Source organism: Leptonychotes weddellii, chromosome 13, assembly GCF_054177405.1.
Source record: "Leptonychotes weddellii isolate Sample4059 chromosome 13, ASM5417740v2, whole genome shotgun sequence".
Classification (NCBI taxonomy): domain Eukaryota; kingdom Metazoa; phylum Chordata; class Mammalia; order Carnivora; family Phocidae; genus Leptonychotes; species Leptonychotes weddellii.
Window position 1 is genome coordinate 16,169,958 of NC_138381.1, and position 15,303 is coordinate 16,185,260.

Below are 15,303 nucleotides of genomic sequence, written 5' to 3' on the forward strand. Positions count from 1 at the left end.
GATGGACTCTGAAAAACAAACAGGGTTCTAGAGGGGAGGGGGGTGGGAGGATGGGTTAGCCTGGTGGTGGGTATTGAGGAGGGCACATTCTGCATGGAGCACTGGGTGTTATGCACAAACAATGAATCATGGAACACTTCATCTAAAACTAATGATGTAATGTATGGGGATTAACATAAGAATAAAAAAAAAAAAAAAAGAGCCGCAGAAACCGAGGGCCCGGAGCAGCCTTGAGCACAGTGAGGGCCTTCCTTCTGCTCCCCTGCAGGCCTGTGTAGAGCTGGTGGTGATGAGTGAGCCCGTCTCCTCTCGGCTACCCTGCAGACTGGTGTGTGCACAGCCCTGCTTACCCCTTTCAGAAGCACATTTTTCATATTCAAATTCTGCCTCACAGATGTTTAAATGGAAATGTGAGACTTGCAAAGTAAAAGAACATTTGAATGATACCTTATGTGCTTTTTGAACCAATTTCGGTTTTATGTCTTCTAATTCATTAATAAAGGGATATAAAAAGGATCAGCACCAATGTATTTTCCAGCATTATTCAAACAGAATGGACTCCTTTTCCAAAAAAGGTTTTCGCGTATATTCTCCCATTTTTGTTAGAAGGAAGGCTTGTTTCTGTGGAACGGTCTTTGATTCTGCCCATTCCACTGAACCTAGCTCACACCTTGGGCAGATGCAGATGAGGGGTGTTTACTCTGGCAGAAGCTGCACACAGCCTGGGGCCTTCCCCACTCCGAAAGAGATGAATGCATGTTGACTAGGCGGGCAATAGGTCTTGGTTTGTGACACGGCGACTCTGTAATCTCCTCACAGACTGCGTACGAAGACTGGTTCATCACGCTCTACAACGTGCTGTACTCCAGCCTGCCCGTGCTCCTCGTGGGGCTGCTTGACCAGGTAGGAGCCTCGGGCTGACGGGACACTTCAGGACGGACTGGGCACCTGTTTGAGAAGTTAAAAGCAAATACTTCAGTGCATTCTTTTGGTTTTAATTTCTTCCTGAGAAAACCCTATTACTGTCCTGTTGTTAGGCGACCACAGTAACTGCTGCACCTCCTGTATTATAGGGACAAAAGAGGATTTCTGTGCCCGGGATGAATTCATGGACAAAAGAGTTTATTATCTTCCTTTTGGACACTAAGAGTTTCTTGTTAAGACACCTGACAGTATAGTATGTCTCTACAATAATAACTTTAAAATTATTTTAATATTTCTCTAAACGTATGTGCTGAATTCCCAGATTAGTCCACATTCTATCTAGGAGCAATTCTTAGAGAAAGTGCTTTAATGAATAAAAAGAATAATTTGGAATTAACCCATCAACTCAGATGTGAAAATACTTTCCAAAAAAATTAGAATATATTCCCCCAGGAGGTAGAAATAGTCTCCCTACATTTTTTTTTTTTTTTACATTACTATTTGCTTTCCTTCTATGAGCAGCAAAGTAATAGATCTCTACCTAGTCCCTCTCTTAATTAAATAGCAAATAATGGTGGACTAAAGTAAAGGGATTGGTCTCTGCACACTGAAAGCATTCAGGACTTACCTTGTTGAGTTTTTGCCTTCCTAAAACTAAGCTGAAACTCACTGTGAGAGATAAATTGGAATGGATCTCGGAGTTCTTTGATCCTGGATGGTCCATAACTAATTGTGTTTTTACCCTTAAGGATGTGAGTGACAAACTGAGCCTCCGCTTCCCTGGGTTGTACGTAGTAGGACAAAGAGACTTACTATTCAACTATAAGAAGTTCTTTGTAAGCCTGGTGCATGGAATTTTAACATCGATGATCCTCTTCTTCATACCTCTGGGAGCTTATCTGCAAACTGTGGGACAGGATGGAGAGGCACCTTCAGACTACCAATCTTTTGCTGTGACCATTGCTTCTGCTCTTATAATAACCGTCAATTTCCAGGTACATGGCTTCTGTCAACTGTTTTCAGTATCTGTCACTTACCTGTGTTTCTGTATATAGACCAGTGTGCACATCCACCTGGCCCCCACTCTCCCTCCCACTGAGCCTCGGCCGCTTTACAAAATATGACTGTTATCTTCACCCCTTACACTGAGCACATTTCCTACTTCTCGCCTGAGCCAAGGATAGTTCCTGATTGTTCAGTATTCAAGCCAAATCATGCCTAAATTGTTGCATTCTATTTTCAGAATCTAGATCCTTTATTTCTTGGTAACTCCCCAAAATGAATGCTTTTTCTCTGGTTTTACAGATTGGCTTGGATACTTCTTATTGGACTTTTGTGAATGCTTTTTCAATTTTTGGAAGCATTGCACTTTATTTTGGCATAATGTTTGACTTTCATAGTGCTGGAATACATGTTCTCTTTCCATCTGCATTTCAATTTACAGGTTGGTATTTTCTAAATTTCAAAAATAAAGGTATAGAAAAATGTTACTAGTTTAGATTCTGACATAACTTCTAAGTAAAAACACAAAGTAAGTTATTGCTAATGAAAATTAATGTCCTGACTGGCACCTGAATGATGGCTGGGCTGGAAGTGTGGTAATGTAACAGGAAGAAAGCAAAATTAAAAACTTTGATATAATTGTGCATCTGTTCAGTTAGACGGGACCCCCGCCCCCAAATCTAATATTGGTGGGTTGCTGGGAAATTGAGTATGGACGTATTGCTGGTAGCATGATAATATAATGTTTCCAAAGCACTATCTGGAAATATATAACAAACTATAAAACTTCTCACACATTTGGACCCAGGATTTCCACTTGGAGAAAATACCTAAAGATAAAACATACCAGTTTTTGGAAAAGTCAGTTTGTACAAAGATTATACCACCGCAATTCTAATTGTTTTTTAAAAATGGAAATAATTCAAAGACCTAATAAGAATACTAGCTAATCAAGGTTGAGTCCCGTATGATGAAATTTTAGAACTCAAAAGTGGAAAACTTGCCACATCGTTAGAAAAATGTATGCAGAGCAATAAGTAAACTTAAACAGAAATAGTTTAGAAACAGTTTACAGCTGTATAAAATAGGACAAATGCTAGAATGAATTTGAACTATTTCATAGTATAAATTTTAAAATATCATGAATTGGAATTTACAAATTTCTTAGTTTATTAAATAGAGTAGCTTGGATTCACAATGGGGAGAAAAGTCCCCAGAAACTAGTTTCCGTGTAAAAGATTAGTTTGTTTTGTTTTGGTTTTTTTTTTTATGGCCAGTTGTAAAAAGACAGTTGCTATGGTAACCCTTGGAATTGAGTTCATTTTTTTGATGATTATTTTTACTGACTGTTTTAAAAAACTTAGTACCCAGTTACTTAGAATATTCCCAAAGGGACTGTTTTTATTTAGCAGTGTAAAAACACATTTAAAAAATAAAGGCCACTACTTTTATAAACTTAAAGTGTAAGTACAGAGAATACTGTGATAGATTTGGCTTTAGGGGATGTTAATTATAAATATTTTAAAATTGGGTAGTTATATATGATGGTCTGGTTGTATGAATTATTATGTTCTCTGACATTAACTACCAAATACGGTGGAAAAAGCGAGGCTCTATACAGATGGATATGGGGTTTAATTCAGGAGTTGCCATGGCTAGTTCTGTTACCCTGGGAAATCTTTTTACTTCTCCACAACTCGATTTCCATGTGTGGCAAGGAGGATACTCTTCATTCCTCAGAGGTAATTAAATGGCATGACCTGTATAAAACACCTAGCATGAGGTCTGTCATACTAATGGTGGTGCAAGTTGCTACTGTTATTTGGAGTTTCCAACTAAAACTATAAATTGGAAAGTAAATTCCTGGAAAAATGTAGAAGTACAGATTGCCTAACTTTGCATGTTTACCTAATGCAATGTCAACAAACTCTTTTTTCCTTATTTAGTTGTTCAATGATGTACATTTGCCTTCCTCATTTTGCTTTGTTTAGTCCTGTTTTAAAATGTTCATTCCTTCAGCGGTGATGGGATGTTTCGGGGAAGCCAATCTGTGAAACTTTACCATAGATAATCATTTAAGGCTTAAGGAATATTCACTCTGCCCTTAGGACGAAGGACCCCTGGGATTCATTCTCTGTGTTTTTACAGGCACAGCATCAAATGCCCTGAGGCAGCCATACATTTGGTTGACCATCATCCTGACTGTTGCAGTGTGCCTGCTGCCCGTCGTTGCCATACGGTTCTTGTCAATGACCATCTGGCCATCAGAAAGTGATAAGGTACAGAAAAAAATAGTATTCTCCTCATTCTGAGTGCCCCTCACAGAAAGCAAAGCCTGTCCCCAAAGCAGCTTTCCTGAAAAATTCTAAATCCATGGCAAGTTTGGTATGAACGTTTTTTAATACTACTTCTCTTTAACTCCATCTTGCAAATAAGTCCTGTGGGACTGGGATTTTTGTGTGCTTTTTATTTTAAACATTAACAAAGGGAGAGTAGTAAATGAACCCCATCCCCTCAATTTAACAATTATAATATTAACATTTTCCCCTGCAAAGAGTTGGGGTTTTTCTTCATTTAAAGAAAAATGCCACCTCTTTTGGCAGGATCCTCTTGAGCTACAAGTTGTTCAAATAATGTATCACTTCAGCTCGCATACTGATTAGCGGGCTTCGGTGACTGAGCAACTTAAGTCATCTAAGGTGACGGAGCACCTTAATGTCTGTCAAAAAAAGCCTAGGGTTCTTTCCATCGCTCCCCTCTGCTAACCTCATTATAGCTTCAGCTTGGAGCTGGGGGTTGGCCATTGCAGATCTAGGCATCTCCTGACACATCACTATCCAGGGGAGGCCAGGTGCTTTCCCTTAGGAGCCCGGGAACTGGGCATGGGAGGGCCCTGTCCACTTCTCGCAGGCCTCTCTAGCCAGACCAGGTCACCTGGCCGGTGCTGAGCAAGGCAAGTCCCCTGGTCCTGCTCCTGGGAGCGCTGTCCACACCTCAGGAGGGATGTGGCTATATGCATGAAAGGGGTACTTGAGTAAACTCCGTCTTCATCAGGAAGGAGAGGATGTTGGGCAGGCAACCTTCAGCATCCCCTAGACCGCCCTTTTCCACTGACAAGAAGATGCAGGAGCAACAAGGGTTTTCTCTTGAACCTGTCCCAGTCTGACTGGTCAGTGGGAGAGAACGTGGGAATGTCGGCTCCCGTTTTCTAGTTCGGAGACCTTGGGAGTGCTCCATAACCTCTCTGGGCTGCCTCATCTTTATATAAAAGGAGGCCGGCGATGCCGCCTCCCCGGGGACAGCCTGGACTAGGTCCCCCGTCCGTGTGAGCGCCCGCCCAGCTCCCCTGGCCAGTTCTCCTCCGCCCTCACACACCTGCGAGGTCCTCGTCAGCCTGGCCCCTCTCTCCGGTTCTGCAGATTCAGAAGCACCGCAAGCGGTTGAAAGCCGAGGAGCAGTGGAAGCGGCGGCAGCGCGTGTTCCGCCGGGGCGTGTCTTCGCGGCGCTCGGCCTACGCCTTCTCGCACCAGCGCGGCTACGCCGACCTCATCTCCTCCGGGCGCAGCATCCGGAAGAAGCGCTCTCCCCTGGACGCCGTCATAGCCGACGGCACCGCCGAATACCGGCGCACCGTGGCCAGCTGACGCACCTGCCGCGACAATCACACACGTACAGATGTCTATTTTTTTACGAAAGGCTCTCAGGAAAAACTGAATTGGTCACGAGGATGTTAAAGACCACAGCCTTCATCACAAGCTCCTTGGGCTGCTGGACTACTGCAGTAGCGGAGAATCCCTTCCCGAAAGTCCTATTACTCAACTGCTCGTGTTCATCAGGATCCAAAGGGAACGTGTTAATCCAGTCTCCATCTAGGACAACAGAATTAGGAAATGTCTTGTATTTCAATTCAAAAGGTACTCATTATAAAATCACATTTAGATCATCCTGTCTGGGATCTTCAACACGAATTTTCCAGAGGTTGCTTTCTTCCCCATAGGCTAACTTTTTAACAAAGATCTTGTATTTATAATGGCAAGGACAAAAAAATTCATGGATGTTCATCACCTGGAAGCAAAGTGGTCCAAAGACTTTTTCCAGAGTTGATAATGAGCTGCATGGTTTTCTCTTCTCCTTATATTGGTTTAATAGTTCAAGGAAAATCACTTCACATTTCATAAGTACAGGCCTTCCATCTGCTTAGTTCACTGCCAGGTTAAAAGTGTGCATCATGTACGTTTACTCTTACTTTGCATATTATTTTAGCCACTTCCTTCCCTACTTTCATTTTTAAAAGATGTGTTTAAATATTTATGGGCTTTAAAAAAGAAAAGTTCTTGGGCGCCTGGGTGGCTCAGTTGGTTAAGCGACTGCCTTCGGCTCAGGTCATGATCCTGGAGTCCCAGGATCGAGTCCCGCATCGGGCTCCCTGCTCGGCGGGGAGTCTGCTTCTCCCTCTGACCCTCCCCCCTCTCATGTGCTTTCTCTCTCATTCTCTCTGTCTCAAATAAATAAATAAAATCTTTAAAAAAAAGAAAAAGAAAAAAGAAAAGTTCTTAAAAACTAAGGACATCAGTGATAAATTGTGATTTTTTGGTAAAGCTTTCTTCTGAAAAGCAAACCCTATGCCTGCCTATATGTATGTTATAAGAGACCTGAACAGAGACCTCACATTTTCACTTGCCTTATGTCTACAGAGAAAAGGCTGTTGGCAGCCACATTTCTAAGACTAACAGTGTATCCTTCAAAAATGGAAACTATCCTCAAAGAGGCAAGAGTTATTTTTCTAGAGGCTTTTCTCGTTCTGTGTTTTTCACACTCTAGTTTTCATGTTCTAGTGAAGATACAGAAGTGTTTTCAATAATTCTGTTCTTTACCATTAGGCTGTGAATGTTCACAATATCTGTCCCTTTGAATTTCCTGTAAGAAAATCACAACATGTATATAGTTCATATTCTAGGTGTGATAAAAGAATGTATAGCTCTTTATCCTATGGAAGTAAATTTCTGGAAGTTTACAACTTTATCTTGTAAATAAAAAAAACCTAAATTGTTTTCTTTTTTTTGGTAAAGCAAAGTTTGCTTGTATAATTCTCAGTTTTCTCTCCTGTTTTATAAATTGTGGGAAAGGTCGACAATGCAAATGTGTCAAAGACTTATACTGTTGGGTGCAATATTAACAATTTTAAAATGCAAATTGCTTTGGATAAATTATTTCTATATTCTGTAAATCTGAGATTTAATGTATATTTTTGTTTAAAAAATAAATGCTTTAGTAAAATCTTTGGAAAGTATCTTCTAAGTAGGGTATATGACAGAAGAAGCTAAGGCCTGCAAGGTTTCTAAAGGAACACAGGGGTCCTCTTGTGGTGAGAAATAAAAGTTGGGGGCAGGGTACTAAGTATTAGGGGAGAAGTGAGTGAGAAAAGGCCATTAGACTTTAAAAGTCCTGGACAGTATGTGAAGCTGTGACCCCCACTAAGGAAATGGGACTATGCCACAGACTTTTTTTTAGAGAGAGCATGGGTGTAAGTTGCAGATTCAGCGCAGAGCCCGATGGAGGGCTCTATCACAGGACCCTGACATCATGACCTGAGCTGAAATCAAGAGTATGATGCCTAACCGACGGAGCCACCCAGGTGCCCCAGAACTATGCCACAGAGATGGAGGTTCTCTGTAGGACATCAGTGGGGGACTTGTTTAGGAGGCACAACTGCCAGAAGATGAGAGAGTATCAGCCTGGTGGTGCTTTCTAAGGTGGGAAATTAGGACCCCCCTCTTCGCTATTCCACAATTGACAGTTGGCTTGTGGAGCAGAACTTCATGTCTATGTCAGAGCAATCCTTTGGAAATGAGGTGAAAGGACACGGGATAGATTAGACTCTTCAAGAGAAATTGTAGGAGAAAAAGTTCTGAGCAGACCTGGGATATGGTCCCTTAAGAGGGGGGGCACTTTTCCCCCCAGGATGTCCTACTGTATTTAAATTGGTTGAGGAATATATGTTTTTAATCAAAGAGCACCACCTAAAGGTTCTTACGGGACTCCAATGTGATAGCAAAACCAAAACACCCCAATGTACTCTATTTTAGCAGTTGTCGCCTTCATGTGATGTGAATGAAACTTGGGAAAATTATAAGACAGCTTCGAAGAGTCCCGTCAGAATCTGCTAGAAAGTTATGGCTACAATAAAACTTCTGGTGCATTTATAATTACAAAAAGGCCCGTCAGAAAACACTGTAAAAATGATTTCTTGACTTAAATTGACATTTCTTCGAAGATCTCTAAGTGCCAAAAGTATATAAAACGTCCTTGCTGTGTCGCTCTCTGTCAAATAAATACATTAAAAAAAAAAAATCCTTGGGGCGCCTGGGTGGCTCAGTTGGTTAAGCGACTGCCTTCGGCTCAGGTCATGATCCTGGAGTCCCGGGATCGAGTCCCACATCGGGCTCCCTGCTCGGCAGGGAGTCTGCTTCTCCCTCTGACCCTCCCCCCTCTCATGTACTCTCTCTCATTCTCGCTCTCTCAAATAAATAAATAAATCTTTAAAAAAAAAAAAAATCCTTAACAACGTTAGTCATCAGGGAAATGCAAATCAAAACCACAATGAGATACCACTTCACACCCACCAGGATGACTATAAATAAAAAAGGAAGGGCACCTGGCTGGCTCAGTCAGTAGAGCGTAGGACTCTTGATCTCAGGATTTTGAGTTCAAGCCCCATATTGGGCCTAGAGCCTACTTTAAAAAAGGGGGTGGGGTGGGGAAATAAGTGTTAGCAAGGACCCTGTGGAGAAACTGGAACCCTCATCCACTGCTGGTGGGAATGTAAAATGCTGCACCCACTGCTGAAACAGTTGGGCAGTTCCTCTAGAAGTTAAACAGAATTACCATATAAACAGCAATTCTCTGAAGTGAATACATATATACACTGCAAAACCTTGAAAACAGGTACTCAAATACTTGTACATGAATGTTCACAACAGCCAAAAGGCAGAAACAACCTAAATGTCCATCCACAGCTGAGTGGATACACAAAATGGGGGATATCCATATAATGGAATATAATTTAGCCATAAAAAGGAATAAGGCCAGTTCAAGATGGAGACATAAGCAGATCCTGAACTCACCTCCTCCCATGGACACACCAGATCCACAGCTCCATATGGAACGATTTCCTCTGAAAACAAAAACAAAAGCTGAGGGACTCGTAACATGGGGCAAACCACCCACACTGAGGTGGGCAGGCAAGGCAGAGATGCAATCTTGCTGAAAACCCCACCTTCAGCATTCAAAATCCAGAGCTCCTCATGAGGAGTGAAGGGTTTGAACCCCATATCGGGAAGCCCAACTTTTAAGACCTACCCCTGAGAAATAAGCCCCTAAAACTTAGAGCTTTGAAAGCCAGCAGGGTTTGCATCCATGAGGCCCAAAAGGCTAGTGTGCAAACTGAGAAATGGCTCAGGACGGGCTCAGGGCCCCTAACAGGGCCCCTGGCCTCCCTTGCACACCAGAGCCCAGTGCAGAAGTAGCCAGACTTGACATCAAACAGGCTTACTGCTCTTAAAGCATTGGCCTGAGAAGGTCATGATCCTGGAGTCCCGGGATCAAGTCCCGCATCAGGCTCCCTGCTCAGCGGGGAGTCTGCTTCTCCCTCTGCCCTCTTCCCTCTTGTGCTCTCTGTCTCTCATTCTCTCTCTCAAATAAATAAATAAAATCTTAAAAAAAAAAAAAAAAAAGCATTGGCCTGAGAGGCAGACATCTTATTTAACACACATCTGGGGGCCTGCTGGGGTACTCTCCAAGGATGGCGGCCAGTGGAGACTTTTTAATCTAGGTACCATCTTCATGCCGTCCCCCCGTTGCGCTCCAGCGCACCAGTATCTCCCAGAGGGGAGCTTTTACATGCATCTGGCACCATTTTTACACCTGGTGCCCCAGTTTTTGCAAGTGCCCACCCAGTGGATGCCCCTTGATCGCCTGGCTCTAGAGGCTGGCAGGGCCTACATTCCGGGGACCCACAGGACTCTAACAACTGGAGAGACAAGTTCTCGGCCAGCTACCAGGGTACTGCACAGCTGGCAGACTGAAATACATGCCCAGTCTGTCTGTGATAAAGGACTATGTGCTTGTCCTGCAGCGTCGGCCTGAGGGCAGGCCTCTGGTTTGGCACCCATCTAGAAGGACTCTCAGGGCAGGGAGGCTGGTGGACGTCATGTTTACCCTCTTTCTCTGCCTCCCTCCAGCGTGTCTGTGTCTCCCAGAAAGGAGTTTATACCCTCATTTGGTGCGCTGATTTTTGCAGGTACTATGAGGTGACACCTCTAGATTGCCAAGCATGGGTCACACAGGACTGTAACCAAAAGAGAAAGAGTTTTTAACTGTCTACCATTTCCAGAGCACAGCAAGAGGCAACAGTCCGAGGAGCCGAGTTTTTCTGTGAAAGAGGCCTATGAGTTAATTTCCACAGCTACGTCTAAGGGATAAACTTCTGATCCAACACACATCTGAGGGCCGTCTGTAAACCGTTCCAGAGACCTCAGAGGGCTAGCTTTATGTTCTCCTTCTGCCATGCTCCAGAGTGCCAGCATCCCCAGGGGGCAGTTTGTACACAGGTCTGGTACCAGTTTTTATGCCTGGTACCTGATTGCTGTGACCACCACCTAGTGGATGGCCCTTCACTGCCTAGCTCTGGTGGCCAGCAGGATCTGCATTCCTATAGCCCATAGGACTGTAACAAGTGGGGAGGCAGACTTTGGCAGGCTACAAACTCCAGGACACAATACACACACGAGCTAACACCCCCCCTGACCCCCACTCCCCACGCTTTCTGTGATAAAGGACTATTTGCTTGTCCTGGAGCTCTGGCCTGAGGGGCAGGCTTTTGGTTTGACATACATCTAAGGACCTTCTAAGATGCTGTACTGGGACAGAAGTCAGGAGATGCCACCCTGTACACTCTATCTGCCTTGCTTCAGATTGCTGTTATCTCCCAGAAAGGAGCTCATATAGTTGTCTGGTACCCCAATTTTTGTGACTGACACTCAGGAGACACTTCCAAGGTGCCCAGCGTAGGTAGCCAGCAGGATTAATGCTTGTAGTCCTACAGGACTGTATATATTTGTATGGTTTAAGAGCTGCTGCCTGAGGGGTCTGACTTATAATCAGCCTGAATCTAGTTGTTGACTTAGATCCTTCTCTATGGGACAGCTAAGGAATACAATCGATGAGCTGAAAAATAACCAGAGGGGTTCAACAGTAAACTAGATGAAGAAGAAGAAAGGATGAGTAAACTCAAATACAGGGCAGTAGAACTCACCCAATCAGAGCAACAAAAAAGAAAAAAACAAACAAACAAACAAACCGAAAAACAATGTAAAAAAGTAGATAGCTTAGAGAACTTAAGAAACAACAAACAGGGCGCCTGGGTGGCTCAGACGGTTAAGCGTCTGCCTTCGGCTCAGGTCGTGATCCTGGAGTCCCGGGATCGAGTCCCACATTGGGCTCCCTGCTCAGCGGGGAGCCTGCTTCTCCCTCTGACCCTCTCCCCTCTCATGCTGTTTCTCTCTCGCTCGCTCTCTAAAAAATAAATAAAATCTTTAAAAAAAAAAAAAAGAAAAAAGAAACAACAAACAGACCAACCAATACTTGCATTAGAAGGTTCCAGAAGAAGGAGAAAAGAGAAAGGGGCAGAAAACTCATTTGAAGAAAGAACAGGTAGCTGAAAATTTCTCTAACTTGGGGAAGGAAACTGACATCCAGATCCAGGAAGCCCTGAGAGTTCCAAATAAGAACCTGAAAAGACTCAAACCAAGACACATTATAATTAAAATGTCAAAAGCTAAAGACAAGGAAAGAATTTTAAAAACATCAAGAGAAAAACAATTTGCCACGTAAAAGAGATTTCCCCTGTACAATCAGCAGATTTTTCAGGAGAAACTTTGCAGACTAGAAGGGAGTGTCAGGATGTATTCAAAGTGCTGAAAAAAAACCTTCCAAACTTTCAACGAAGACTACAGCGCCTGGCAGTGTTTTCATTCTTAATTTAAGGAGCAATAAAGAGTTTTCCAGACAAGCAAAAGCAAAAAGGAGTTCATCACCACTACCCTGGCTTAGAAGAAAGCTTAAAGGGACTTCTATAGGCTGAAATGTAAGGGTGCTAATTAGTAACAGGAAAACACAAAAGTATAAATCTCACTAGTGAAGGTAAAAATATAGTGAAATTCAGAATCTAATGTAAAGGTGGTGGATTAATTGCTTAAAAAGCTTGTATGAAAAAAAAAGCTTGTATGAGAGTTGAAGCACAGAAGTAGTAAAAATAGCTGCAACTATAATAATTTAATGAGGGATACTCAAAATAAAAAGACTTAAACTGAACAAAAACATAAAACTGGTGGGGGGGCAGTTAAAAATGTAGAGCTTTAGAAGGTATTCAAACGTGTAAGTCGTTATCAAATTAAATTACTGTTATAAGTTATGTGTAAGCTTCATGGTAACCACAAAGCAAAAACCCAGTCGATACACAAAAGATACAGAGAAAGAGAATCAAGCATACCACTTCAGAAAATCACCAAATCACAAGGGAAGAGAATAAGGGAATAAAGAAAGGAACAGAAGAACTACAAAACTGCCAAAGAACAATTAACAAGATGACATTAAGTACATACATATCAAAAATTACTTTAAATGTAAAAGAACTAGGGAAGCCTGGGGGTCGGTGCTCAGGTCATGATCCCAGAGTCCTGGGATCGAATTCCACATAGCTCCTTGCTCAGCAGGGAGCTTGCTTCTCCCTCTGCTTGTACTCTCTCTCTTTCTGACAAATAAAATCTTTTTTAAAAATGTAAAAGAACTAAATTATTTAATCAAAAGACACAGAGTGGCTGAATGGATAAAAGACAAGACCCATCTATATGCTACGTACAACAGCTTCACTTCACATATAAGGACACACACAGACTGAAAGTGAAGGGATAGAAAAAAACAGTCCGTGCAAATGGAAACCAAAAGAAAGCCGGGTGACTATAATGACATCAGACAATATAGACTTTAAAACAGGGGCTATAATAAGAGACAAAGAAAATCATTACATAATGATAAAAGGGTCACCCACCAAGAGCATATAGCAGTTGTATTTATGCACCCAAAAATAATAGCAAAAATATATAAAGCAAATATTAACAGAAATAATTAGAGAAATAACCAGCAATACAATAATACTACAGTACTTTAATACCCCAGTTTCATCAATGGATAGATCATCCAGACGGAAAATCAATAAGGGAACACTGGCTCTAAAAAATCCATTAGACTAGATGGATGTAACAAATATATACAGAACATTCCATCCAAAAACAACAGAATAAACATTCTTCTCAACTGCACAAAGAACATTATTCAGGACAGATTACATATTAGGCCACAAAACAAGTCTTAATAAATTTAAGAAGATTTAAATCATCTCAAGCATCTTTTCTGATCACAATGGATAAAACGAGAAATCTATTACAAGAAGAAAACTGGAAAATTCACAAATATGTGCACACTATACAACATGCTACTGAACCACCAATGAGTCAAATAGCAAAAGAGAAATAAAAAGTGCCTTGAGACAAATGAAAATAATACAATATACCAAAACTTCTGGGATGCAGCAAAAGCAGTTCTAGGAGGTAAGTGCAGAACAATAAATGCCTACCTCAAGAAACAAGAAAAATCTCAAAAACAAAAAAAACACACAAAACACCTAACTTTACACACCAAAGAACCAGAAAAAGAGGAACAGAGCTCAAACTTAGTAGAAGAAAAAAAATAACAAAGATCAAAGCTAATATAAATGAAATAAAGACTAAAAAAGCAATAGAAGGGGCACCTGGGTGGCTCAGTGAGTAAAGCATCTGCCTTCAGCTCAGGTCACGATCCCAGGGCCCTGGGATCAAGTCCTTCATCGCATCATTGGGCTCCTTGCTCAGCGGGGAGTCTGCTTCTCCTTCTCCCTCCCCTTCTCCCTCTGTGTGCTTGAGTGCTCTCACTCTCTGTCTCTCAAATAAATAAATCTTAAAAATAAAATAAAAAAGCAACAGAAAAAGGTCAATGAAACTAAGCTGGTTTTTGAAAAGATACACAAAATTTACAAGTCTTTAGACACACCAAGAAAAAAGTGGTACCACAGAAATACAAAGGATCATAACAGAGTACTATGAAAATTATAGTCCAACAAATTGAACAACCCGGAAGAAATGGATAAATTCCTTGAAACCTACAACCTACAAAATTTAATCCTGAAGAAACAGAAAATCTAAACAGACCAATTTACTAGTAAGGAGACTGAAGCAGTAACCAAAAACCTCCCAACAAACAAAAGTCCAGGACCGGAGAGCTTCACTGGTGAATTCTACCGAATAATCCCAATCATTTTAAAACTCTTCCAAAAAACAGAAGAGGAAGAAACTTCCAAATTCATTTTATGATGCCAGCATTACCCTTATAGCAAACCAAACGAATATACTACAAGAAAAGAAAATTACAGGCCAATATACTTGATGAACATAGATGCAAAAATCCTCAATAAAATACAGGCAAACAAAATTCAAGAACACTAAAAGTACCATACACTATGGTCAAGTGGGATTTATTCCAGGGATGCAAAGATGGTACAACATCCACAAATCAATCAATGTAACACAGCACATTAACAAAATGAATGATGAAAATCATACAACCGTCTCAACAGATGACAAGAAAGCATTTGACAAATTCAACATCCATTTATGACAAAAACTCTCAACAAAGTGGGTATAGAGGAAATGCACCTCAACATAATAAAAACCATATATGAACCCACAGCTAACATGGTACTGAAAAAGCTGAAAGCTTTTCCTCTAACATCAGGAACAAGACGTGGATGCCCACTCTCCCCACCTTTACTGAATACAGTATTAGAAATCCTAGCCAGAAAAATCAAGCAAGATAGAAAAATAAAAGGCACCCAAATCAGAAAGGAAGAAGTAAAACTGTAACTATTTGCAGATGACATGATATCATAGAAAATCCTAAAGACACCATCAAAAAAACTGTTAAAACTAAAAAACTCTGAAGTTGCAGGATACAAAATCAATATAGAAAAATCTGTTGCATCTCTATACACTAAGAACAAAGTAGTAGAAAGAAAAATTAAGAAAACAACTGTATTTACAACTGCATCACAAAGAATACCTAGGAATGAATTTAATGTACACTACATGCACCCCAATGTTTATAGCAGCAATGTCCACAATAGCCCAAACTATGGAAAGAGCCAAGATGTCCATCAACAGATGAATGGATAAAGAAGATGTGGTACATATACACAATGGAATATTATGCAGCCATCAAAAAACCCCT

The 15,303-nt window shown here is 41.4% G+C and overlaps 1 protein-coding gene and 1 long non-coding RNA gene across 6 annotated transcripts in view; one reads left to right on the plus strand and one right to left on the minus strand.

Annotated features, from left to right (window-relative positions):
• Positions 1 to 15,303, plus strand: part of ATP8B1 (ATPase phospholipid transporting 8B1) — a 135,857-nt gene that overhangs the window by 117,343 nt on the left and 3,211 nt on the right. For 2 of the 4 annotated variants that reach the window (XM_006736928.3, XM_031031891.2), the window contains exons 24-28: positions 820 to 903; positions 1,674 to 1,919; positions 2,230 to 2,368; positions 4,075 to 4,205; positions 5,346 to 6,262. In XM_006736928.3, coding sequence (XP_006736991.1) covers positions 820 to 903; positions 1,674 to 1,919; positions 2,230 to 2,368; positions 4,075 to 4,205; positions 5,346 to 5,570 — 825 coding nt within the window. In that variant the 3' untranslated portion in view covers positions 5,571 to 6,262. Of the gene's footprint in view, positions 1 to 819; positions 904 to 1,673; positions 1,920 to 2,229; positions 2,369 to 4,074; positions 4,206 to 5,319; positions 6,263 to 15,303 lie in introns of those variants that run through there. The other 2 variants (XM_081801123.1, XM_081801124.1) reach the window with 2 other exon arrangements.
• LOC115942203 (uncharacterized) overlaps positions 1 to 15,303 on the minus strand; it is a 95,202-nt gene that overhangs the window by 49,317 nt on the left and 30,582 nt on the right. For both annotated transcript variants that reach the window (XR_014139576.1, XR_014139577.1), the window contains exons 5-7: positions 9,051 to 9,100; positions 5,302 to 5,795; positions 671 to 948 (exon numbers count right to left, since the gene is read on the minus strand). This is a non-coding gene — a long non-coding RNA (uncharacterized LOC115942203). The remainder of the gene's footprint in view (positions 1 to 670; positions 949 to 5,301; positions 5,796 to 9,050; positions 9,101 to 15,303) is intronic.